The sequence below is a fragment of the Notamacropus eugenii genome, chromosome 2 (genome assembly GCF_028372415.1).
Source record: "Notamacropus eugenii isolate mMacEug1 chromosome 2, mMacEug1.pri_v2, whole genome shotgun sequence".
Taxonomy (NCBI): domain Eukaryota; kingdom Metazoa; phylum Chordata; class Mammalia; order Diprotodontia; family Macropodidae; genus Notamacropus; species Notamacropus eugenii.
The window spans coordinates 320,615,079-320,641,558 of record NC_092873.1 but is presented as its reverse complement, the minus strand read 5'-3'; the positions used below and the strand labels follow the sequence as shown (position 1 = coordinate 320,641,558).

Below are 26,480 nucleotides of genomic sequence, written 5' to 3'. Positions count from 1 at the left end.
CGGAGCTGCCCCCCCGGCTCGGAGCTGCCCCCCCCCGGCTCGGGGCTGCCCCCCCGGCTCGGGGCTGCCCCCCCGGCTCGGAGCTGCCCCCCCGGCTCGGAGCTGCCCCCCCGGCTCGGAGCTGCCTCCCCAGCTCCCAGCTCCCCGGGCCGTGTTAAGTGCAGCGTTCTCTACCGGGAGGATGGCCCCAAAGCCGGCCCCAAAACCGCGAGCAGGGCAAGATGGGAAGGCAGAGGGAGACAGAGACCTCTGGGGATTCCCTCTAACCGCCGGGACCCTAACCCCCAGCCGACTTTCTCCTCTGTGGATGGGGGGACACGCTCTATCTCCATTGGGGGGGACGGCTAAGGGCCCCCCAATGCCACCACCTCGGAGAGGGGAGCCCCCGGGGAACCTTGAGTAACTTTCCCGTTACTGCCATCCGTTGGCCTGGGGGGAAGGGGACTATCCAACTGAACGGGGCTCACACCCCCGAACCTCAACTACAGGTAAAATGGTGGGTAGGTCTCAGTAATTTCTTAATTCTCTTCAGCTCCAACCTCTTCCATCCATTCCCCAGACCGCGCACACCTTTCTCTCAACCTCTCGCCCTTTAATGTCCAAAAAACTACAATTCTCAGCAACTCTCCCTTCTTCCCAAGCGGAGTCTTCGAGCAGAGACTGTCGGGAGTTGTAGTTTCCTCTCGAAAGGGGGCGAGGCATGCGCGGGGCGGAAGTGCAGACTTCCAGGCCCCGTCCTCCTGCCCTCCCTGGAACGGATCGAGGTTCCTCCGGTTGCCGCCGCCGGCCCGCCCTCACCGGCCGTGCTCCCCCTCAGGCTGCCCCGCCCGAGCCGGCACCGAGAAGGGTGAGTGGAGGTGGTGCGGCCGATGCCGCTGGCTCCTCCCCCCATCCCCCCGCCCAGCCCCGCTCTGGGCGCTTCCCTCCTGGCCCCACGCCCGCCCTTTCTCCCCGCACCCCGCTGCCCCCGGGCTGGCGTCTTCTCGTCCCCGCGGGGGTCTCTCCTGGATGGTGACCCCTCCCCCAGCGCCGGCTGGCGCCCCCTCCTCCTTCCTCGCTCCCCCGACCTCTACCCTGGCTCCCCTCCCCCTCCCTCTCATCTGGCATTTTCCCTCCTTCCTCCTCCCCGACCCACTAACTTAGTTCGCACCCAGCTCTTTTCCCCTACCCGCCCCACCTCCCAGCGGGCACTTGCCTTTGCCCTCTCCATCGCTGGGCTGGCGCTCGGGCTTCTCGCCTCTTTCCGAACCGCTCCTTTCTTGTCCGTCCTACGTGACCCATCCCTTCCTCGAACCTGCTTCCCTCCAAGTCACTACAGAAACTCGTGGCTCTCTCCGCCCCCCCCCCCCCTCCCGCCCGCCCGAGAGCATGGGCGCAGCCAGGTGTGTTGGGGCATACGGAGGTGCCCGAATACGCCGCAATCAGCCCTCGCCTTTCCCAAATGCCGGAGATGGCCCTCCCGGCCAGCTCTGCCCCCAGGGATCGCCCGCGGAGCGGGGCTGCCGCCGCTGAGGGCAGCCCTCCTAAGACCTTGCCCAGCGTGGATCAGGGCCCCCGGGAGCCAGCGGTGTCGGGCAGTGAGCCCTCCATTCGTGCCCCGAGCTCCCTGCTGAAAGACCCCCTGAAGGAGCCAGCCTTACCAGGAACCCCCTGCCCCATGCCACACGGCCCATCTGCAGGGATGGCATTCAGGTGAAAAGCTCCAGAAAGCAGCCACTGTGTTGGGAACCTCACTGTCAGGAAAATACATTCAAAGCCCATGCATTCCATTTTTTTCCCTCAGAGAGTGTTTTATATTAAAATTGCCCATCCTCCTACAGTTTAAACATAGGCCTGCCTCTTTGCATTTACTACGTTATTCTTAATTTAGGTGGGGTCCATCTGAAGAGAAAAGCCCATGAGTTGATACCACTTGGCTGCCTTTCCTTCCCCAAATTTCTAAACCTAGATGTAATTCAGCCATGTGTTCAGGGTATGTAACTGCTTTGCAAACAGATTCAAAGCTTCCACTACCTTTCACAATTTGGACCTGGCCTTCTTTCTACGATTCCTTCTTACTATACTTAACATTATGTCTCTACAAGATGATAATAGTGGGAAAGAATAGTGAAGGGTAACAGAAGCCTGTAGACAAATGATTTCACTTGCTGTGGGAGATATTTTCAGTGTTTATTATTAGTGGACTTCTTGTGTGACCCTGGCCAAGGCACATATCCTGTCTGGCTCAGTTGCAAATTGAAGGGTTGGTGGGAGGATAAAATGAGATATTTGTACACCATTTTGCAAACCCAAAAGTACTATATACATGCTATGTGTTATTACTGAAAAACTTACTGGCCTGCAACTTATATTTTTATTTTAGGTTTTTCTTTCATTTGAACCTCAAAATACTTTGCAGTTATTAACTTGGGCAAAATTCACAGGTACACTAGAAGATAAGCGTATAAATGTTAATATTCTCTTCCCTTTAAAAAACCAAGATAACCAGGGCCTAAGAAGATTAAGACTAGACCTTAACCCTAAAATGTCAGTAACATAGACAGGAATACAAGATCATCCTTTCACATATCTATGTTGTAGTCAGGAGTCCTGGACTGGGAGTCTAGAGAGCTTGGATTTGTTTTTTGGGTTTTTTTTAAAGAGAACTTGGTTTCCTGCTAATTCACTAGGACAGTGCTCCTTGAGTCCCATATTTAAAATGTGAGGGTTGCATTAGATATATTGTTTTAGATTTTTCATAACTTTTAAGTTCTACATAATTCCATTTCTGTGTCTCATTGGAAAGTTGGGAATCTGTTGGAGAGCCCTAATACACTTAAGCAAATGGATAACTGACCACTTTCTATGGATTGGCTACAACTTTCATAATACTTTTGTCTTAGGTTAAATCCATTTATGGACCTTCAAATACTTTTTAGTTTGGTAGAAAAAATATTGACTACTAAAGAATTCTGTTTATTGGAAGAATTTATAGCCTTATCTTTTTCACTGTGTTTATTTTTTACATTAAATGTATTCCCAGAGATGGACACAAGATTACAGAGTGGTAAGAAGTAGTGCCCCAGGCTCCCCTCCAAAAAACTTCCACATAAATCTAGAAAATGCACCATACTCAATCCTGATGGGAAAATTCAGAAAAGGCCACAGTGAATCATTTGTCCAACTCAGCTTGACTTGGAAAAACAAGGAGATCTGGGTATGTTAGGGACATGATTGGGCCAGGAGTATATAATATGCCTGAGCATTGCAGTGCCCTGTGAGAGGCTGTGCACCAGGGTAAGAGGACTCATGCTAAGGCCCCTACAGGGCATTTTGACAGGGATAGGTGCCAACTGGCAGCTTTGTCACTCCCTTCCTACTTCCAGGTCACAGAGAAAGAAGGGGACTTGTGCAGGGGAATGTCATTCCAGGTACAGAGGCCTTGGGCCATGTGTGGAAAAAAGAGGAAATTCAAAACACTGAGTTGTGATGAGATTCAAATCCTAACCTCAGAGCAAGGTCTTGCTTCCAGCATCTAGCTCAGTTTGAAGAGAAATAAGGTAAGAATCCCAGACAAAAGAGGGCCTACAGTTCTGCCATTCTGAACTAACAGAGCTCTCCAGCTGGCTCAAGGGAATAGAATCCAGCAACAGTCTACCCTTATTCAGAACTAAGTCTGAAGTTCAAAACCAAGTTCAGAACTGAGACAAAAGTGAGGACAACAATCAGGCATTGCTCTGGATCACACCTTTTGGGGAACGCTGAAATTTTACAGGTCTCCAGCCTTTCCCTGAGAGCCTAGAATAATACAACAGTTAAAACCCTAAAAAAGCAGCGACAGAACCAGCCCAGACCTACCTTCTAGAAGTATGGTGGAACCTGAACAACAAGTCCAAAGTCAGGAAGTAGTCTGGAAGGAGGAACAACAAAAAAGAATTCCCACCATAAGGAGCTATTATGATGGCAAGGACACTCAAGGTAGAAACACAAAATAAAAGAAAGACTCCAAAACATCTATAAGCAACCAACTCCACTTGGGCACAAACTCAACAAGAATTCCTGGGAGAGATAAAACAAGAATTTTTTTAAAGTATTTAAAATGTTTTTTATAAATGGAATGAGAGTGCTTGAGAAAAAGACTGGAAAAGAAATAAGAGCTGTGAAAGAAAGAATTGGACAAGGAATTAAGAGCTTAGCTCAAGAAGTAGAAAATCTTGCCCAAGCAACCAACTCTCTTTAGAATGGGCCAAATAGAAGCCAATGACTTCATGAGGGCAACAAGAAATAATGAAGTAAAAGGTTAAAAAAAAAAAAGTAGAGGAAAATTTAAGGTATCTCATAGCAAAATACAATTAACTTGGAAATTAGATAGAGGAGGAAAAAATTAAGAATCATTGGACTCTCTGAATGCCATGATCAAGAAAAGAGCCTAGACATCATATTTCAAGAAATATTCAAGAGAAACTACCCAGATCTTTTGGCACCACAAAGACAGAGTAAAAATAGAAATCACAGGAACATCAGCAATTGCTCTGGGTCAAAGAAAAAATACTGTTAAGCAACCAGAAATACAGAATTCAAGTATCAACAAGCCACAGTCAAGATCACACATGATTTATCAGCTACCACTACCATAAAGAAGCAGAGTACTTGGAATGTGATATTTCAGAAGGCAAAGGATGCCCAGGAATAACTTACTCAGCAAAAGTGAGTATAAAGCTATAGGATAAAAAATGGATCTTTAATAAAATAGAGGACTTCAAAGCACTCCTACTGAAGATACACTGCTTACATTCAAATATGGGGAGATGATACTTATGACTTCTCTGAACCTCATCATCAGGGATCATTTACAGAGTCTAATCAGACAAGGGCCAGGAATGACTCTGTAATATCTTAATGGTTTTAAGAAAAGAATGAAAAGAGAAGAGGGAAAGGAATACATTCGAGGGGGAGGGAGGTTAGGAAAAATAAATCTCACATAAGTGCGCAAGTAGACATCTATACTAACAAGAAGAAAGGAAGGGAAGCAGCTGATCCTTGAGCCTCACTGTCATCTGAAGTGATCAAAAGAAGAAAATAACCACACAAAGTTGAGTACAGAAATACATTTTACTAACCAGGGAAATAAGAGGGAAAGGGGAGAAGCAGAGAGGGAGAATTAGAGGAAGAGTCAATTAAGGAAGGGATTAGTCCTAATCAAAACAGACTCTAAAGAGGAACAAAAATTTTTTAGGGCTTTTTAAAGTGGAAAAGAATGGAAATTTGAGGGTGTGTCCATAAGTTGGGGAATAGATGAATAAGTTATGATATATAAATATAATGGAATAATATTGTACGGAATTATTAGTGTTATCCCACCAGGATTCCTGATGACTAATGAAACATACTACTCACCTTCTGATAGGATTCAAAATGCAGAATGAGACAAAAAATTTTAGACATGTCCAGTGTGGGAATTTTCTTTGATAAATTTTGTAATGAATTTTATTTTTCTTGTGTTTTTCATTGGGGGGGTGGGAAATTGGTGTAGGAAGGTGTGAGGGCAGATCTTGAATGGTTAAAACAAAATATCTTTTAAAAATGTACACCCGTTATAAATCCAGCAATTTAAATAGACCTAATGTCTCCTGATTTGCATTCCATTACTTTTAACTCTGGGTAGTTTTTTGGTTTGTTTATTTTTGGTTTTTTTAATGAGTGTAGATTCTTACAACATATCAGAAGGTGGCGCCTAAAGTTTAAGACAAACAATACTGACAGCAGAAATACAGAGAATATAATAATGGCTAGCATTTATACAGCACCTTAAGGTTTGCAATGAATAAACTCAATGCATACATATATCTTTACAAGAAGTACACAAATGAGTGACCAGGCAGTTGGGGGTAATCACATTTTATAGAGAAATTAATCGAAGAATGAGTTGATTTAGACACATTTTTAGAAATGAGAGTACATAGGCTTGGGAGATAGGAAAGAAAATAAAAGATTGGATGAAATCCACTATGATAATAATACTTAGTACATGATTTGAGGCTGGATTTAAGAGTGAAGAGTGGCAAGAGTTTCTTGTTTAATTGGGTCAGTGCTATGGTGACATTGCCCTTTAGGATGGAGAAACTGAGTACAAAGCTGGTTAAATGTAAACAGAATTCATATACTGGCTAAGAGTAAGACTACACGCCCTTGGAGATAGATCCTTTTCAATTATAATTTTATGATTACTGTGATGCTTTAATAGGGAAGGAAGCAAAAATAAGCGAGGCATATACCTTGTTCGATTCCCATCAGATTTCCACGTGGACGTGATTACTTCCTTTAGAGTGGGAGGTTCTTATTTCCTCATTTTTGGTCCCTGTGTGTAAAACAATTTAATTAGGCAAAATGTGGTAGTATTTTTTGTTGAGCCACTTGTAACTTATAAGATTGCCCTTTTGCTAAAATTCTTCTAAAAGTAAGGAGGAGTATATTACAAATTTAGGCATCTCCTTTGGCCAGACCATAGCTCTGATATTTATTATTTATAATACATATAAATGTTAATTGTGAAGCTGTCAACAGACTCAAAAAGCTGACCACTTTGTCACAAGATTGGCAGATTATGTAGACAATAATTTATATGAACCATTATAAGCTCGAAATGTTTGAGACAGAAATTCTCTCTCTGATCTTGTGGAGCAACTGGCTGCCCCTCCCCTCCCCCCCAAAAAAGAGGCCTAGAAAATGTTATAGTACTGCCTCTATGATAACTTTCCCCAACTTGTATTTGCCAGATTCAGTACTTAGAGGACAACTGCTACTTTCTCATTCTAGGGATATCTATCAGTGGTACCTTACTCCTAGAACTGTAGTTCATGAGCCCCTGCCACTGTGCTGCCCATTAACAATCAACCAACAGACGCTTAGCTGTTAGCAAAAGCGTTTACTAAGTGGCACAGAAAAAACAGTAATTACAAAACATTCCACTTTCTTCCACTTCCCCTCCCCCACTTCTTCAAAACAAACTAGAATACATTCTCCTATTAATCACACAGCTTCAATGGAAAGAGCTGGCATAAAGTACAGTGGTAGAAATGAATAGGGACAGCTAGATGCCTCTCTGGGTAGAGCTCTGGGCCTGGAGTCAGGAAGACCTGAGTTCAGTTCCAGCCTCAGCCACTCGTTTTGTGACCCTGGACAAGTCACTTAACCTGTTTGCCTTAATCCACTGGAGAAGGAAATGGCAGACTACTCCACTGTCTTTGCCAAGAAAACTCCATGGAGAGTATGGTCTATGGGGTCATGAAGAATCAGACATGACTGAATGACAAAAGAAATGTTCAAATATAAAGAACACATAACCAAGGTAACTGGTACTACCAAACCTCAAAGTTCTTATTCTCCTATGAATTCTTCAAAGAGCTCCCCCTCTGCCTTGGGTGAAATATCTCTGCTAGGCCTTGCTCAGCTGGGCCTCCAGAATTTGTTCCTTTCTGACTCTCTGTTGTAAGAGGTAGCTCTCTCTAGTTCTTAAGTTGCTCTCTTTTCTATTGCCGAAGGTTTTAGTTCTTAAAGTAGCTTCTCGGTCTGTCTGAAGCATCTCTGCTTCCTAAACTGTGCCTTGACCTCCTTTTGTGCCAGCTCTACAGCTGTTGGATGGGATATCTCCTTCTGAGTGAAAATATCCCCTGCTAGATTCTGTGACTGATGGGGATGGAGAGAAAGAAATCCCTTCTTCCCTATGAGAGTCTCCTTCACAGTTTCTCCTGACCTATACTCCCTTGAATTATTAATACCAGCAAAACATAGTACATCAATAAAAATTTGCATGGCTTTTCCTCCGATTGTTCTTCAGTCATGTCCAATTCTTCATGACCCTATTTGGGTTTTTTTTTTTTTTGGCAAAGATACTGGATTGGTTTGCTCTTTTTTTCTCCAGTTCATTTTACCAATAAAGAACTGAGGCAAACGGTTAAATAACTTGCTCAGGGTCACACGGCTATAAATGATTGAGGCCTGATTTAAACTCATGAAGATGATTCAGCACTCTATCTACTGTACCACCTAGCTGCCTGTGATCCTTCCAAGTAGGTTTAAATTCCAGTCCTTCTTTAAAGATCACCAGAGAAGATATGTCATCAGCCAATGGAAATTGCCTTTTCTGATTCACCCAGAGCAAGGTCTTCACATTTCTGTAAAGAGACCACTGTTAACACCTTGCAAATACATTAATGGCCTTATCATCAGTAATTGAATCAGCTGAACTAGAAAACTAAATCATCCCTTATGTTGCTTATCCAAGGATCCTACTCATTTGGCTAGTATTTGACATAGAGATAAAAATTCATTCCATTCTCAGCTCTTACTCACCAGTAAGTCTTATTTCCTAAACCTCACCCTCCCAGATCATCCCCAGTACAAATCTGAATTTGTGTTTTCTAAATTCAATAGCCTGCTACGGCAAATCCAAAGCAGAAAATTTCTTTGATGGTGATTGGTCAAGAGGGCTTTTTCAAAGCTCTTTGATTTGAGGCTCTTAATATTTGCTGTCACCATTTCCAAGGAGTTTCATAAAGTCAACAGAATTTGCTTTTCCCATCCTACAGGGAAGTATTCCTTTAGCAAATAGCTGAATAAAAAGCTGAGACTGGCCTGCTCTGTCAGCTTGGGCTCTTGTGTTTCACGCACGTCAGCATGTATAGGAAAGAGGTTGTCTGTCCTTTAAGACTGAAGCTGTGCTTCTAGGAGATACTGGCTGCATAGGAGTGGAAGGACTATGTCAATCTTTTTGAGGAAGCGGGAAGTTGGGGGTTTTATCACTTGTTCTCTCATGAGGTATGTCTTTAACTAGCACTGCCTAGATCCTGGAAGGGGAGGAGCTTTTCTTGATTAGCTTCTATTGAGCTATTGAGTTCTGCCACCTGTCACACAACACTGTAGAACCCTAGCCTTGGGGAGAGAGAGCAGAGTGGGATTTGTCAGGTGGTCTGGTAACTTTAATCTGTGTGCTTTTAGAGATGAGTGACAGCTTTCTGGATCCATGAAGGTAAGCAACTTCTGAGTGTACTTTTTATTAAATAGGCCTTGTAGAAGGGGCTTCATCCTCACACAAAGGAGAGATGGGTTGTGGCATTATTTTTGGCGTCATCAGCATTCTGCATTAGAAGAAATAAAAGCTGCTCCCTTACTTGCCTCTGTGCCTCACAATATAGGAATCTGCTTTGAGTTTCTCAAAACTGATCTGATATGACTGCGCCTGCACATTTATTCAGAATAGCTGTTTTTGCAAGCTGGCCATAATCATATGTTGTTTTTTAGGCCTGTTTTCACAGAGAAATACTAGTTAACTAAAACCAACAGATGTATGAGTGGTGGAGGGAGCTTATTACACAGCTCCCTGATGAAGTGGTGGAGAGGGAATTAGGCTGCAGAACAACTCAGATAGTTTGTATTGCTTGTAGTTATTATTGCCATGTTTGTTGTTACCTGGTATTTAGGCTTGCACAGTATAAAGAGAACGTCAGTGGAACTTTAGTCCCTTAGGGTTTCTTAGCTAACAAAAGGTTTCATTCAGACCTGCCTGGATAGACCTGGCAGACCATGTTCCTCCATGATTTTATTCTGTCATACCTTGATGATGTCTTATTCAATTTGGGGCTGTTGGATAAAGGGAGATCAGCCTCAGAATGAGCAGTGATATTGGCAGACGTTTCTTGTGGTAGGTATCACACATAAATGAGTGTTTTGGTGGTTTAGACATGTGGATAAGATTGGACTACTCTAGATGAGTCCCTTTCCTTCTGTAGCTACTTTGCCAGTCTCATCCCTGGCCTTCAATGGTTTCTTTGTTGTTCATAAAAGGGCATTAAAGTTCTTTCTTGAATAAAAACACAAGCAATCCCACCTGATTCAGTCTCTTTAGCAACAAGTACACATAAGCACATAAGTCATATACAAATAACCTTACAGGTTACTTATGGAGAGCAAAAGAGATGGAATATGATTGGAAGCTTTTTGAAGTAGTTATAAATGGATGACAGAGATTTTTTTCATGATGATCTATTAGAGGTAAGTATTTCTTTTTTTAAAAAAAATTATTTAATTTTGGTTTTTAACCTTCACTTTCATAAGCTTTTGAGTTTTAAATTTTCTCCCCTTCACTTTCCTCCACCCTTCTCAAGATGGCATGCAATCTGATTTAGGCTCCACATATACATTCATATTAAACATTTTCGCATTAGTCATATTGTAAAGAAGATTTGGGGCCAATGGTAGGAACCACAAGAAAGAAGAAACAAAGCATCAACAAAAAAGGAGAGTAAGCTGCTTCCATCTGCATTCGGACTCCAAGGCTCTTTCTGTGGCCGTGGACAGCATTTTCCATCAGGAGTCTTTTGGATTGTCTTAGATCCTCACATTGCTGAGAAGAGCCAGGTCTATGAAAGTTAGTTATTGCATAATGTGGCTATTACTGTATGCAACCTTCTCCTGGTTCTGTTCACTTTACTCAGCATCAGTTCATATAAGTCTTTTCAAGTTTTTCTGAAGTCTGCCTGCTCATCATTTCTTATAGCATAATAGTATTCTATTACATTCATACACAACAACTTATTCCCCTGTTCCACAGTTGATGAGCATCCCTTCAACTTTCTAATTCTTGGCCACTATGAAAAGAGCTGCATTTTTATGATCTCCTTGATATACAACCCTAGAAGTAGTATTGCTGGGTCAAAGATTATACACAGTTTTATAGCCTTTTGGGTGTAGTGAGAAAAGTATTTTATTAGGATACTAAGGAAAAGACAGAAACCTGCTAAAGGATGGATGAAGACAGTATTGGTTTTCCCTAGAAAGGAAATTGTTTAGATCCTATATGGTATGACAGAAGTTCATTGTAGGGCAAAATGTATGTATAAATGTCTCTATACTAGTACCACTGAAAAAACTCAGCAATTAAATCTGTAAAATTGAGACATGCAGTTCAAACATCTTATCTCTATTTAGCTTGTGTGCAATTGTTTTTTAAATGGGTTCCCCACCCAGGCAGGCCTTAGTGATAAACTTTAGTCATAAAAATAAAGGAGATATTTCTGAGTAGTCTGGTAATCCCTCAGTTTGAATAGCAGGGTGACTATACTGCCCAAAGTTTGGTAAATTTGAGTTCTTTATCTTGAGTTCAATCAAGTTTGGCACAGTTGTTGTAGACACTGTACTACTAGGAAACCATTGATTAACATAAAATTTGACTCCATCCCAGAGATCTGTATCTTTTGCATTATTTGTGCCCTGCCTCACTAAAGAATCTTAGATTTAGAGCTGGGAAGGACCTGATGGGCCATCTAGTTCAACCCCTTTGTTTTATAGAAGAGGAAACTGAAAGGTTTAGTGCTTTGTTGAATAGAGTACTGGACCTGGAGTCAGGGAGGCCTAAATTCAGATCTGGCCTCAGCAGCTTACTATCATTGTGACTTCTGGGCAGGTTGCTTGACCCTACTGTCTTCTTTACTTTCTTGATCTGCAGAATGGGAATGATAGCACCTATCTCCCAGGATTGTTGTGAGGATAAAATGAGATATTTGTAAAGCACCTTGCAAACCTTTCAGAGCTATATAAATGCTAGCTTTTATAGTTATTATTGTCCAAGAAGACACAGGCATTATACATGACAGAGGCTGAATGTGGACCAAATTCGGCAGACTTCAAAGCTAGTTGGTGCTTTTTTCTTAGTTTCTTGCAGCCTCCCTGCTCCTTTATCTGACCAGAAGGGGAAAATCTTACAGCTTAATTTCTCAAACAGAAGCAGTATGAACCTTATCTTATGAGTTCTAGACTGAATAATGAGGGGGATGGAGAAAAATCCATTGGGCCCCCCATTTCAATTAATCAGTCAATCAACATGTACACGTTAAGCACCTTCTGTGTGTAATTAATTGTGCTGGGGATACAAAGACAAAAGCAAAATAAAGGGGAAAGACAGCATGTACATAGAAAAGTACAAATACCTAGATAATATTAACAACAAACCAAATACAGGGTGACCCTGGAAGGGAAAGCAATAACTGTAATGGAGGCTACAAGGAAAAGCCTCATGTAGAAGGTGCCTTTTGAGCTGAGTTTTGAAAGAAACCAGAGATTCTAGGCAGCAAAGCTGTAGTAGTCAAGCATTCCCAGGCATAGAAGAGAGCCCATGACAAATATGAGATGGGAGCCTGTATAACAGATCTGCAAAATGTGACAAGGAGTCAAATGTGTAAGTAGACTAGAGACAGATTGCAAAGAGTTTTAAATGTCCATCAGAAGAGGTAATTTTTGATCCTAGAAGATCAGTAATAATACGGAGGAGTTTGTTTGTAGAAGTAGAGAATTGATATGGTCAGACCTTCACTTTAGGAAAATAATTTTGGTGATGATGTGGAGAAAGAATTGGAATGAGGAGAAAGTAAGACCAATGCGATTGCAGTGGGCTAGGATTGATATGATGACCTGAACCAGGGCAGTGGTTGTGTGAATGGTGAGAAGGGGATCTGTAGGAGAAATATTGTAGATTTAGAAACTGACAGATTTGGGCAAGTGATTATATGTGTAGGGATGAAGAGGGTTGGATTTGGGGGGGAATGATAATCATTTCTGTCTTAGACATTTTAAGATGCTAACAGGACATCCAGTTCAAAACAACTAATAGGCAGTTGGTGATATGGGACTAGAGTTCAGATTAATTTGGGGCTCGATATACAGATTTGGGAGTAATCTACCTATACAGATGACAGTTAAATCTATGGGAATTGGTGAAGGTCAGCAAGTGAGAGAGGGTAGAGAGAGAAGAGAACCCACAGCAGACTTGGTGTAGCTACAGTTAGTGTGCATGATAAAAATGATGATTCAGACCAAGGAGCAGCCATCAGAAAGGTACAAGAAAAAAGGTTGGGGAGACTCATCACAAAAGCCCAGAGGATATCCAGGAGGCAAGAGTGGTTGACAGTGCCTGAAGGTGCTGAGAGGTTCAAGAAGGATAAGGATCAAGAGCTTGAATGAGATTTGGTAATAAGAGATTACCTAGAACTTTAGAGGGAGAAGTTTCATTTCAGTGATACGACTGGGCAGAAGATTAAGAAGAGAGTAAAGGGAGGCATCGAGTGTAGACAGATTTCCCAAAGACTTTGACTGAGAAAGGGAGGAAATAAATAGACCAGTAGCTAGCAGGAATGATAGGACCTAGTGAGGTGTTTTTGTTCTTTTGCTTTGTTTTTTTAATGGAGGAAAATTGGACTTGCTTTGGAGGCAATAGAGAAGGAATGGATGAATCAGGAGAGATGATTAAAAAGAGAGAAGAGCTGATGGTGCAGGCAGTCACTTGGAGGAGATAGCCTGGAATGGCCTCAGGTAGAATTGTAGAGGAGTTGACCATGGTGAGAAAGGCTGCCTCATCATCAGAAACTGGAATAAAGGAGGCAGTAGTCAGGGATGAAGTCAAGAAGTGCGATGGAAAAGGAGTTCTTTCCCACTGGCCTCAGCTTTCTACTTAAAGCATGAGGTGAGATCCTTAGCTCAGAGGCTGAGGGAGAGGGATTTGTGCGAGGCACAAGACAGACCATTGGAATCAGCCACTGGGGTAAATGAGATAGAGAATCAGGTAGGGAAGAGTTTCCATTCATTCCACTTGTCTCCATATACTTTCCTATTACAATTTCGTCTTTGCCCTAGAGTTAAGTCCAGTGAAAACAGTGGATAGGGGAGGGGAAGAACAGTGGATGAGAGGAGGAAGAAGGAAAAACTGTTTGACTTTCTTAGGGACTTAAGAATGAAAGAGCTGTTGTTACTTGGGGAAATATGGGTGGGGAGAGCGCTGACTGGTCTCTGGTATCTCATAGCAGAGGAATGAGGAGCTGCTAATGCAGTAAACAGTTACCTTCCAGACTGGGACCAGCCCTGCTGCCTGGAACTTACCAACTTGCTTCTTCCTTTCCTTGTGGTCAGTTGTGAGACAGCTTTTCAGCTTCTTGGGCCATACCGTGGCCTAGTGTCTCTTTGGCCATGTGAGTTCTCTATACTTTGCGTTTCTGAGGTGGGGGGAGGTGAAAATGTTGAAGATCTCTATTTCTTAATCCTATAACTGTATTTCTTTTTTCTAAATTTGATTTCTTTTATTCTGAATTTAACAAATACAAAAAAGCACTTATACAAAGTAGAATTCATAAAAAGTATTGTAACATGAAAGTATAAATCTCTTTTCCATACTGATTGCTTTTTAAGAAGTATGTACTAAATTCAACATACTACTTTCAAAACTACCCTGCTTACTTTACTTCCTTCTCAGTTGCCTTCTGTTCTCCTTTATGCATTTTAAAAAATGTTTCAGTGGCCCTCTGCCTTTTCTTTTCTTTTCTTTTTTTTTTTTAAAGCATTACTGTTAATACTCCCTTCCCCACACCCCTTATTAAAACAGGAGGGGAGAAAACCCCTTGGAACAAATAAACATAATAAAGCAAAAATAATTCACAGTGTCATATCCAAAAATATGTATCTTTGTATACACCTGAGTCCATCAGCTCTCTGTTAGAGAGGTGGGAAACATAGAACTTTCTGAGCTGTGGTGGGTCATTGCTTTGCTCAAGGTTTTTATAGTGTTATTTATAGTTCTTTATAGTGTTGATGCCATTGTATAAATTGTTCTCCTGTTCTTTCACCGTACATCAGTTCATACTTTCCAAGATTCTCTGAAATCATCTCTTTTGTCATGTCTTATAGGGCAGTAATATTTCATCACATTCAGCACACAGTTTGTTTAGCCATTCTACAATTCCCAGATCTTTTTCCTCTCTGTTTTTCTTTTCATTCTCCCTTTAGGATCTGGACATTTGTTTTTATTGTGACTGTGTTTCTCCAGAATTATCTACCTATCACTCCTCACCTGTTTCCCTGTTGAGTTTAGTGTATTTTTACACCTAACTTTATTTGTGAACGTGCAAGTGTGAATGTGTCCAACCCTCCTTTGTCTGGGTCAGATAAGAATGAGGTTTCCAGTTGCCCACTTCCCTGATCCGTTTCTCTGTATATTTTTCTCATGAACCTTCCAGTTCAGAGAAATAGCAAGTTTCATTCCTTTTTCTTCCTTTCTACATTAGTGTATTCTTCCTTTTAAACTTCCATTCTCTTTCCTCTTTTCAAACACAGTCTACCCCCAGGCCCTCTATTTTCTCAATTAACTTCTTTAATACCCTTTGAAGACTTTAGCCCTTGTTTCTTCTCCCATTATTAGAATGTTAGCCCTTCATAATGATACAGCCCCTTCTAATTGCTCACATAAATGTACTTTTGTAGATTTCTCTTGAGTCTAGCATTTTGCATTTCAAAGTTCCTACTCAGCTCTGATCTTTTCATCAGAAATGCTTGAAAGTCCTTCTATTCGTTAAAAATCCAATTTTTTCCATTATAGAGAAGATACTTATCTTTGCAGGGCAAGTTATTCTTGTTTGTAAAACTATATCTTTTACCTTTTGGAATGCTGTATTCCAAGATTTTCTCTCCAGGTTTTGTGTTACTATAGTTTTTTTGGTATTTAAATTCTTTCTGGATGCTTGCAATATTTTTTTCCTTTGATGTGCAAGCTCTGAATTTTGGCTGTCATTGCTAGGACCTTTTCTTTTGAAGTTTCTTTTGGGCAATTGGTGGAGTCTTTTGAATGATTTCTTAAAATATAATGTGCCGGGAAACAATTTTTACAGCCAGTGTCTCTGATAAAGGCCTCTTTTCTAAAATAGAGAACTGAGTCAAATTTAGAAGAATACAAGTCATCCCCCAGTTGATAAATGGTGAAATGATATGAGCAAGCAGTTCATATTCTTTTTAGGAGAATTTCATTGATGAAGAAATTAAAGCTATCTATAGTTATACAAAAATGCTCTGAATCACTATTGACTAGAGAAATGCAAATTAAAATAGCTCTGAGGTACCATCTCACACCTATCAGATTGCTAATATGACAAAAAAAGAAAATGGAAAATCTTGGAGAAGATGTGGGAAAGTTGGAACACTAACAGTGGTTGGTGGAGTTGTGAACTGGTCCAGCCATTCTGGAGAGCAATTTGGAACTATGCCCAAAGGGCTATAAAACTGCGCATACCCTTTGATCCAGCAGTACCACTACTGGGTCTGTGTCCCAAAAAGAACATAGAAAAAGAAAAAGGACCCACGTGTACAAGAATATTTATAGCAGTTCTTTTTGTGGTGACAAAGAATTGGAAATTAAAGGGATGCCCATCAATTGGGAATGGCTGAACAAGTTGTGGTATATGAATGTAATGGAATACTATAAGAAATGTACTATATAAATGTACTATTTAAGAAAATTACTATAAGAATTCTATAAGAAATGATGAGCAGACAGACTTCTGAAAAATATGGAAAGACTTACGTGAATTGATCCTGAGTGAAGTGAACAGAGCCAGGAGAACATTGTATACAGTAATAGCAACACTGTAGGATGACCAACCCTGGTAGACTTAGCTTTTCTCAGCAATACAGTGATCTAAGACAGTTCCAAAAGGCTTAAGATGGAATATGCTATCCACATCCAGAAAAAGAACTATGGGGTCTGAATGCAGCTCAAAGCAAACTGTTTTCTTTCTCATAGCTTCTCCCTTTTGTTCTGATTCCGCTTTTACAACATGACTAATGTAGAAATATGATAATATGATTGTACATATATAGCCTATATCAGATTGTATGCCATCTTGGTGAGGGGGGAAGGTAGGAAGAAAACAATTTGGAACTCAAAATCTTATAAATGTAAATGTTGAAAACTATTTTTACTTGTAATTGGAAAAAAAATAAAATACCATTAAGGAAAAAAATATAATGTGCAGACCTTTTTTATTTTTAAATCATGGTTTTCAGGGAGTCCACTGATTCTTAAATTATTTCTTCTGGAGCCGTTTTCCTGATCTATTGTTTATCTTACCTTTTTTTTTTCCTTTCCCCCCCCTTTTTGTTTTTGGTCTTACTTTTGTTCCAGTATTTCTTGCTGTCTCATGGAATCGTTGATTTCTATTTTGTCTGTTCTGATTTTCAGGGAGTCTATTACTTAGGTAAGGCTTGCCATTTTTTTTTAAGCTATTTATTCTCCTTCTAATTCTTTTCTCCAGAGCTTTTGTTTCATTTTTTTTTCTTGTTTCATTTCTTCTAGGCATTCATATAGTATTTGTAGAAAATGCATTTTTTCCTTCGAGTCTCTGCTTGCAGTGTTAACAGATTTAGTTTCTTTCTACCTTAGATTTTGGAATATTTTGGTATTTACAATAATCTTTGTAATTTTCAGTATCTTCTTTGCATCACTCATCTCTCCAGCCTGAGTTCTTTTGCTGAGCCCTTATACTAAAGCCAGACTCTGCCATCTGGGTCACTTGGATTCCTACACTGACCTTAACTTCTTTGAATTAACACCTAACTCCACCCCTCAGATCTTTGAGATTCAGAGTGCTAGATCTTCAGAGCCCTCTATGGTATCTCAGGACAGAATGCTATTGACTTTGGAACCCGAGGACCTGAGGTACCCTAGTCTGAACGCTGTCACTTTCGGTTGCTTCCAAGGTTCCCACTGTGAGTGCCCTGAAACTTTCTAGCGGGGGAGCCTTTCACTGCTGCTGCTTCTGGATAAAGAACCTTACAACCTACAATTAGCTGAATCTGGCCAGTCTTCAATCCATCCTGAGGCTACCACAGGTGCTGACTGGTGGACTTGCTTCTCTTGGCTATCTTTTTATGCAATTCTGGAAGGAAGAAAGTCACTTGCTGTGTTTGCTTGGATTTCTTGATTACTATTCCGTTTTGTACTATCCAGTTTTTCGCTAGAATAGAGATGTGGAAGCTGAGCTTTCTGCCTCCCTCCAGGCAGCCATCTTAGCCTGAAGTTCTGTATTTCTTATAACACAAATTTCAATGTTTATGTGTTGATTTTATTGCTCAGAAGGAGCCAAAGACCTTGTCTGTGCCAAAAAGTGAAGCCTATGCATAGAGAATTTCTGGTGCTCTAGACAGTGGAAGATCATCTGTGTTTAGTCATCCCTTGATTTTAGTAACAGTAGTAATAATGATAGCTGATATCTGAATAGCACTTTTAAAATTACAGAGTAGTCTCTTCACAACATTATGTATTATTGCAAGGGAGCAATATGATAGGTGATAGAGAAACCATAATTGGTTTTAGGTGTGTTTTTTGGCCATGTTCAAATGAAACCATAATGAAGATTTGAGACAGGAGGATCTGTAATACTGTTCACCTTTCTTGTGCTCTCTTACTTACGTCTTTTACTGTTGCTCATACTATACCAATGATGCAAATGCACCAGCCTAAGAATAGCTCTCTTTAAGCTATCTGTCCTCTGGTCTAGGGCAGGGGAAAGAAAATTATTTTACTTTAAAAAAAACACCTGCCTTTGCTAGACAGAAACAGATGGGGAGCATGCTAACATATTCACAGGATTTAATTAAGGAGAGTCATAAAGTTGGCTAAGTATTAAAACTAGACTTCAATGGGAAAAGTTATAATGGAAAGAATCTAATTTGAAATAATTGAAAGTTGACTATATTTTCAAGGTTACTACCATCTCTCTTCCCTTTTTGGATATGTAGGTCCCTGCTGACTTTCAGTCTGATGCCAGTCCAACCCTATGACCACTTGGAATGGAATGATTCTATGCACTCCCTTCGGATAACTGTGGGTGGCCTTCCTGTCCTTGCGTCCATGACCAAAGCTGCTGACCCCCGCTTTCGACTCCGCTGGAAGGCGATTGTCGTATCCTCGCTGTGTTTTGGAATTGTGCTCTTGTTGCTCTGCTTCCACCGTTCATCCTCAGGAAGACCAGTCCAGCCCAACGTCCACAACCGGAGGCTTAGTCAGTTTTCTATTGACCGCTACAATGACACCTATCCTCTCTCACCACCCCAGAAGACTCCCAATGGAGTTCGATACCGAATTGCAGTTATCGCTGACTTGGACACTGAGTCCCGGGCCAAAAAGGAAAATACCTGGTTCAGTTACCTGAAAAAGGGCTACCTAACCTTGTCAGAGAGTGGAGACAAAGTGACTGTAGAATGGGATAAAGAGGATGGCATCCTGGAATCCCACCTGGCTGAGAAAGGAAGGGGCATGGAGCTCTCAGACTTGATTGTTTTCAATGGGAAGCTCTACTCAGTGGACGATCGAACTGGGGTGGTCTACCAGATTGAAGGCACCAAAACAGTGCCTTGGGTGATCCTGTCAGATGGAGATGGTACAGTGGGAAAAGGTAAATTGGAACAGATTTTATTTCCTGAGGGTAACTGGTCGTGGTGGTGGATGAAGAATTTTGCCCATTTGTAACAAAAAAACAAAAAACAAGCTGGGACATGAGTAAGAGCCTATCCTTGCCACTTCTATCTAAAGTAATAAAGCTAGAATAAATAGTGTTCTACTCCTCAGAATTAAAGAATTTTACAAAAGAAGATGTCCAGGGCTAAATTCAGTGTCATTTAAGTCTTTCTAGTAATAGGTTTCTTTTCTGAATAAATGAGTCTTTATTCCCAACCCCCAATGTTTCTTTTTAGATATGTGGCAAGATCTTTTCCCCTGTCCTGTTCTTGAGCTAGTAGAAGGCTTGTTTCATTCTCTTTTTTTTGATACATGTGTATGTGTGTGTGTTTACTATTAAACCTTAGATCCTGTTATATGGAGACATCATGGTACAATGGAAAGAGCGCACTACCTCTGGAATCAGAGATCCTGGATGCAAATCCTCTTCAATACTTATTTTCAGTGTGACCTTGAACAAATCACTTAAACACCCTGGGCCTTTTTCTCTTTACCTAAAAAATGAGAGGGTTGGACCAGATGATCTTTAGTTCACTTCTGCTTTTAATCTCTGATCCTGTAATCCCATCTAATTAAAATTGAACTTCCAGGCAATGAGGGACAGCTCTATGACCATGTTTCCTTATGCATATATATCTGCCGTAAAAAAGAGGTTTGTGTCAGAAGGCTAGGCAGAAACACTGGAGCAAAGTAAGCTGGCTCGTAATGAGAAAAAAAGAACAGGGCAATAGAGAAAGGTTCTTTGACATGGAATGGGAAGGAAAGCCTTAGCAGAGGTATGAGTACAGAGATATTTCATATATGTAGACTCAGCTTGGCTCTAATGCTCTGTCCATTCTATGTTTTTTAAACTCAACAGCAGCCTTTCCAGATTTAAATGAATTGTAATTTAAAAAAAAAAATGACTTTGGTGAGCAGTGCCACCAAGTACATAAAATCTCCTCTGTGTTGCCCAAGGTTCAGGACAAGTATTCAGTGCAAATGGTGTGGCAGATGCCTGCCACTTTTTTCTTGGCTAGGTCAGACAGTGTAGAAATTGTCAGGAGTCAGGCTGATGATTTGAGTTGTGGCCCATCTCTTTGGATAGCCAGTTATATAAAGAAAACAAGATTATATCGTCATTGAGGAGAGCTTTGTTTGACGTAGAGATAAGTAAGTTTGCCTACATGTTGTGAAGATTTTCTTCTAATGACTGTGGTAGGTACCACAGTGGCTCCCAGTGACTTTTTTTTGCAGAAGATGATACATCATCATTATTACTGTTCAGTCATTTTTCAGTCCTGTCTGACTCTTCATGACCCCATTTGAGGTTTTCCTGTCAAAGATACCAGAGTGGTTTAACTTTTCCTTTTCCAGCTCATTTTACAGATGAGGAAACTGAAATGAACAGTGACTTTCCCAGGGTCACACAGCTAGTAAGTGTCTGAGGCCACATTTGAACTTGGAAAGATAAGCCCAGGTGGAACGGGCACTGGGCCCCCTAGCTGCCTTATCATCATCATAGCTAGCATTTATATAGCAATTTAAATTTTACAAAATACTTTAACTATTATCTCTTTTTTGATCCATAAAACAAGCCTGTGAGGCAGGCGCTATTGTTATTATCATACACAGCTGTATCTGAGGCACAATTTGAACCCAAGGCTTCAGACTCCAGTTCACTGTATTCACTGTGCCATCCAGTGGCCAAAAAAACACTGAATTCAGGCAATCAGGATATATGTGTATGTGTATATGTATGTATGTATGTATGTATGTATGTATGTATGTATGTATGTGTGTATATGGTTTTATATAGAATTGTGTGTATGTGTGTGTGTCTGTGTATGTATAGTTTTATATGGTTATGTAGTGGGAATGGGGGAGTTGATCTTCCAAGAACAGATTACTGTGGACCATTTCAGATGGTGCTTCTGCCTATCTAATAGTCACAGATTGGGGGGCATCAAGAAAGGAAGAAAGGTATTGAGTATATGCTAGAACAAGAAAGGATTGTTCAACTTCTAACCTCTCTTTCCTAGTCTTCCTTTTATTTCTGTGGACTGCTTAGTGCTAGTGGCTCCTGAGAGTCAAGGGAATTTGCCCCATTGAGACAATTAGTGAATTTTTTAAAGTGATGTAGAGACACTATAACTCTGTGTCCTTGTCTCTAGGTTTTAAAGCTGAATGGTTGGCTGTGAAAGATGAGCATCTGTATGTCGGAGGTCTTGGCAAGGAGTGGACCACTACTACTGGTGAAGTGATGAATGAAAACCCTGAGTGGGTAAAAGTGATTGGCTACAAAGGCAGTGTTTATCATGAAAACTGGGTGTCTAACTACAATGCTTTGAGAGATGCAGCTGGGATTCGCCCCCCAGGTAAGATATTCTAGGATTTCCCTTCTGGATTGGATTGGACAGCCAGACGATCAACATGAAAGCTACGATCACAGCCAGGATGCTAATTTTCTTCCCCTTGCCTTTAAATGTATGCATTTAAGTAGGTCTCCAGGACCATTGTCCCATTATGTGTCAGTGAGGTTGGTGGAGAATGTCTGAAAATCTGTCTTCCCATGTGATTATTCTTCTCATTTCCAGATCCTTATCCATTCTATTAAGCTGTCTTCCTTGTAAGTCCACTGTGGTCCTGTGTAAGCTGACAGATATTAATCTAAATTCAGCATCTTCCTGCTAAGACATATCTGGTTTTCAGTAGACATTGGAATACATTTAATACAATTCCTGAGGCTTTTTAACCTCATGGTGGAGACAGCCCAGGACCCTAAACCCAAGACCCTTGGGAAAAGTGTTGTCCCCCAGACCACCAGACCTGTTTTCAGTACAGCTTACCATAGCCACCATTGAAGGGATGAATCATTGTGGAGAAAGGACCAACCACTTTCCTTGTTATCACCAGATACAGTTCTGGCCAACTGCCACTAATAGGCAGATAGGTGCAGGAACCCTAAGGGAAGCAGCATCCCAAGACCTCTAGTACTGCTTCTGGCCCAGCCCTCACAGCCACTTTCTGCAGAGATAGCTCCTGTGGATAAGGGGCCAGCCACTATCTATAGAGAAGGCAGATAAGCCTAGCTGAAGCCGCGAGGCACCCTGAGGGAGAGACAAGAAGCAACATGAGCTGGGCAAGTCAAACCGCAACCACCACTTTGAGTACCATCTTCCTTCAGACCCTGGTGAAGAGAGCCCAGGACCCTGAACCCAAGAGCTTTGGAAATACTGAAGTACTGGGCCTACTTCCGGCACAAACGTCATAGTTATCATTGTGGAGAAGGGGCTCACCATCCTTGTTACCACCAGCAACAGCTGCTGGCCAACTGCCACTGAGGCTTAAATAAGTGCAGGAGTCCAGGGGGTGGTAGACTCTCTCACCCTCAAACCTCTGGTCTTGCTTCCAGCATAGCCCTCAAAACTGTTGTCCAAGGAAGCAACCCCTGTGGACAAAAGGCCAGCTATCCCCACCAGCTGCCGTGCACAGAGAAGAGGAGCCAGCCCAGCTAAAGCTGACTTCTCTGAGGTAGAGACACTGAAATAGGAGGCACTGAGTACCAGGGAGGTCAAAGCACCACCACCACCATGGCCACCATCTCCCTATAGACCCTGATGGAGACACAACAGGACCCTAAACTCCAGAGCTTTTGGAATAGCAATGCTTCCAACCCACTGTCATCAGAAACTGATAGAGTTTTATCAGTGGAAATGACATTAAAGATGAGGCATCACCATCTGTTTTGTTTCTGCACCCTAAAGACCATAGGACCTTTCCACATGCATTGTCTCCCCTGTTAGAATACAAGCTCCTTGAGGGCAGGGATTATCTTTTTTATTTGTTTCCGCAGTTTGTAGAATAGTGCTTTGTACATGGTAAGCACTTAATAAATGCTTCATTTGTTTATTATATTTTGGAAGTCTCTGACTGCTTTAGGCAAATTACTTGGATATTTTTCTATCTGTAAAAAAATGAGTGTTATGATCCTCTTTTGTAAACGTCTTGCTAGGTTATCATCGAAGCCTGCTTTGGGGCAGCTCATTGAGCGTCTCACTGCAGCCTCCTGCCCAACCTCACAAATTAGAATCTCTGCTAGCTTTGCTTCCCTCCCCTTAACTCTTTCATTGCTCCTCCACTAAAATGTGGGGAAAGAACAAATGAAAATTCAAGGTTATGAGGTTGGCTGCTTTGAGGAAAGAGGGGAGATAATTCAGACTAATGACTAAAATAATAAGGCTTTAAAGCCAGAATGTAAAATCTTCCTGAAAAATGTGAAATTCTAAAGAGAAGAATAACAAAGCTGGGATTTATGGAAAAATACTCAATTGGTACAGCATCAGAATGGTCTGTGAGCTTGTGAAAAGAGCAATGCTTGTGTCCAAGGAAAGCTTGAATTCCGTATTCAGACTTTTTTTCTGTATTCAGGGCACTGGCATCTGATTTGAGCACAGGTGGCTCTGATTGTGAGGAGGGGGAGATGTAGGATGAAAGCATTCAGTTGCTAGGTAATATAGGAAGAGACCAGAATCCATTCACCTCTTTCATAGACTTTGTTAATTCCATATGCCTTTGTCTGTATCTCCAGGCTACCTAATTCATGAGTCAGCTTGTTGGAGCGACACATTGCAGCGATGGTTTTTCTTGCCCCGTCGGGCCAGCCATGAACGTTACAATGAGAAGGAAGATGAACATAGAGGTACCAACCTTCTCCTGCGCTCTGCTCAAGACTTTGGAGACATCTCCGTGAGCCATATTGGGGAAGTAACCCCAACACATGGCTTCTCTTCCTTCAAATTCATTCCTAACACGGATGACCAAATCATCGTGGCCCTGAAATCAGAGGAAGATAATGGCAAAATTGCTACCTACATCATGGCCTTCACTCTAGATGGACACTTTCTTCTTCCAGAGACCAAGATTGGGAGTGTAAAATATGAAGGAATAGAATTTATTTAAAACAGAAGAAGAGAGAAAAAAGACTTTCATGGAACATAGCCACGTGGCTGGAATGTGTAAGCTGGGTCATTACTTTGATTTTATACAAATGAGAAGACTTTAGATTTTATTTTTATGATTTATTTCTTTTTTTGCTGCAGTGAAAGATGTGTGCCCTGATTGGGTGATTGCCAGAGGAGGGAGATCTTAGATCAATTCAGGGAATGTGAGTTCCAAGGCTTCTTCGTAGTTGCTGAAATGGACACTCTTCAGTAACTGACTGATGGCTTGTGTTAGTGGTGGTTGTGCCATAATGTGTTTCCACATTGGCACCTGATGGTGAAAGATAGTCATTATCTTAAATTCTGCCTGTGCTGTACAGTTCACCTCCTCCTGCAGGACTTGTGAACAGTTCTAGCACCCAATTCCCCCCACTTTTATTTTCTTGAAAAAAATATTTGAGAGCCAGTGGAGATTGGGGGGAAGGATAACTTTGATAAGGAAAACTGACTCTGTGGACATCAATATTAAGGTACCAGGAGTTAATAAGTGCCCTGAGAAAGAAGAACTCTTTCCTTTTTCCAAGTTTTATATAAGATTATCTCAGTGGCAGCTGACCTCATTTTACCTATTTAGGGCAAACTACATTATAACAGCATGACACTTTTAAGTTTAACTTATTTTAAGAAAAAATAATGTCCTTTGTTATAAAATTGAATCACCAAATTTAATCACACAATAGGAAGCCCTATACTTAAGTCATTCACCCATCAGACAGTAAGTGGCCATTGGGACATCTGTTCTGGGTCAAGACTAAAAAATATGCATATGGTGAAAGAATGTTGTAATTAGATAGGAGATAGGAAGCTAACAGAAAAAGAAACTTTAAACCTCTTCAGAAACAAACTGGAAACATTCATATCTCCAAAAGTTTTCAGAGACGCCTTGATTTTTCACTTTCTTGCCTATTGAGTGGAATGATGGTTTCTGACATAAATAAACTTTTGTTCCCTGGACTTCTTTATTCCTTGAAACAGCGTTTGGAGTTGAGACGCAGGCTCCAGATTTCCCTGAAATAATTTTAGTGGGGCATCCATCATCCTGCACCCTTCTGTCATCTCACCTTGATCCTCAGGCTGCCTCTGTTTTTCTGATGTTTTCTCTCAATAGTCCTTGATACAGGCAAGGTGGCATTTGAGAGAGAGAATAACAGAACAAGACTACGAAGGGAAGTTTCTCTCAGTGTGCAGTGTTCCTCCCTAAAAAAGCTACCTCATTTTCTTATTTTTTGTTTCCCCTGTAAGAAAAATGGTGCAGTTGATGGGTGTTAAGGATGAGTGAGCAAAATGAGAGGATCTTCTTTCCTGGTTTAATCAATGACAACTTTTTTTCAACTTGAAACTTTGGCACAATTTCTTTGAGAAAATCCAATTATGACCTTTCTTGTTCTAAGGGTCTCAGTTTCTTTATGCTGTAAACACAGGGGGACAAATATGTAAATTTAAGTTATTGAATGGTCCTTGTTTACCTAGAACTTAGAGGCACTAATTCACATCCAACTGGTATACAGATAGGCCCCAGGCTAGGCTGTCTGAGTAACCTCCTGTCCTCTTTCTTCTGTTTGGTGAATGTCAGCTGTATATGGATTGCATAATTAAAAAGCAAAGAGGTTTTGGGAGGACATGGAAAATTTAAGAGAATCATTAGTTTGGAATATTTTATGCAAGGTTTGACGTCAGGCATGAGGAAGACCTTTTAAGGTGTTTTGAGGTCAGTGAGAATGACTTTCAGCCCCTCAGCCTTGGCATTACTGGATTCACCATTTATACATGGTCAGTGATTTTCCAATATCTTTAAATTATGCTGCCTTTTTTCTTCCCTCTCTCTTTACTACTGTAAACACAATGATTGTGTTCCTTGCCTGCTGGATCCATGTGTCATAATAAAATTTCAGAGGGGAATGTGAATTCTATTTTGTTTCTTGCTCTGTGTTACAATTATTTGAGATCTTAGTTCCCTAGGGGAATTGACAGCAGGTAATGCACACTGTTGCCTGTCCTTTTTATTATCTGGTTTAGGATTTTTTTCTTTCTAATGCATCTTCCAGTTTCCAAAGTAGCTGACTAGGAATGTAACATCTAGGTTGTATCCACTGCAAAGAAAACAATAGTGAGGTGAGCTTACAGCAATGGTTTTCAAATTTTATGTAGAAATAGTTTTTCCACAAAATATTGACCCTCAACACTTCATTAAA

General features: G+C 41.1%; 2 protein-coding genes across 5 annotated transcripts in view; one reads left to right on the top strand and one right to left on the bottom strand.

Moving 5' to 3' along the window:
- Nucleotides 1-1,297, bottom strand: part of C1QTNF1 (C1q and TNF related 1) — a 69,637-nt gene extending 68,340 nt beyond the window's left edge. Inside the window, exon 1 of the mRNA XM_072645197.1 lies at nucleotides 1,196-1,297. The gene's annotated coding sequence lies outside the window, so the exon portion shown is untranslated. The remainder of the gene's footprint in view (nucleotides 1-1,195) is intronic.
- CANT1 (calcium activated nucleotidase 1) lies at nucleotides 101-26,193 on the top strand. Of its 4 annotated transcripts, XM_072645192.1 has the most exons (5): nucleotides 101-847; nucleotides 17,548-17,679; nucleotides 18,589-19,244; nucleotides 21,460-21,663; nucleotides 23,877-26,193. In XM_072645192.1, the coding sequence occupies exons 3-5, from the start codon at nucleotides 18,611-18,613 to the stop codon at nucleotides 24,245-24,247; spliced, it is 1,209 nt and encodes a 402-aa protein (XP_072501293.1). In that variant the 5' UTR covers nucleotides 101-847; nucleotides 17,548-17,679; nucleotides 18,589-18,610; the 3' UTR covers nucleotides 24,248-26,193. The 4 variants fall into 4 exon arrangements, with proteins under 4 accessions (XP_072501293.1, XP_072501292.1, XP_072501291.1 ...); XM_072645191.1 differs by lacking the exon at nucleotides 17,548-17,679 and having other exon boundaries at nucleotides 103-847; XM_072645190.1 differs by lacking the exons at nucleotides 101-847; nucleotides 17,548-17,679 and adding an exon at nucleotides 1,311-1,692.
- The last annotated feature ends 287 nt before the right edge of the window (nucleotides 26,194-26,480 follow it).

What these genes read in the sequence shown, in the direction of transcription:
- CANT1 (XM_072645190.1), top strand. Translation starts at nt 1,442, where the DNA reads ATGCCGGAGATGGCCCTCCCGGCCAGCTCTGCCCCCAGGGATCGCCCG. An exon ending in TCTGCAGGGATGGCATTCAG is followed by an intron (nt 1,693 to 18,588) that starts GTGAAAAGCTCC and finishes TTGGATATGTAG; the next exon opens with GTCCCTGCTGACTTTCAGTC. An exon ending in AGATGGTACAGTGGGAAAAG is followed by an intron (nt 19,245 to 21,459) that starts GTAAATTGGAAC and finishes CCTTGTCTCTAG; the next exon opens with GTTTTAAAGCTGAATGGTTG.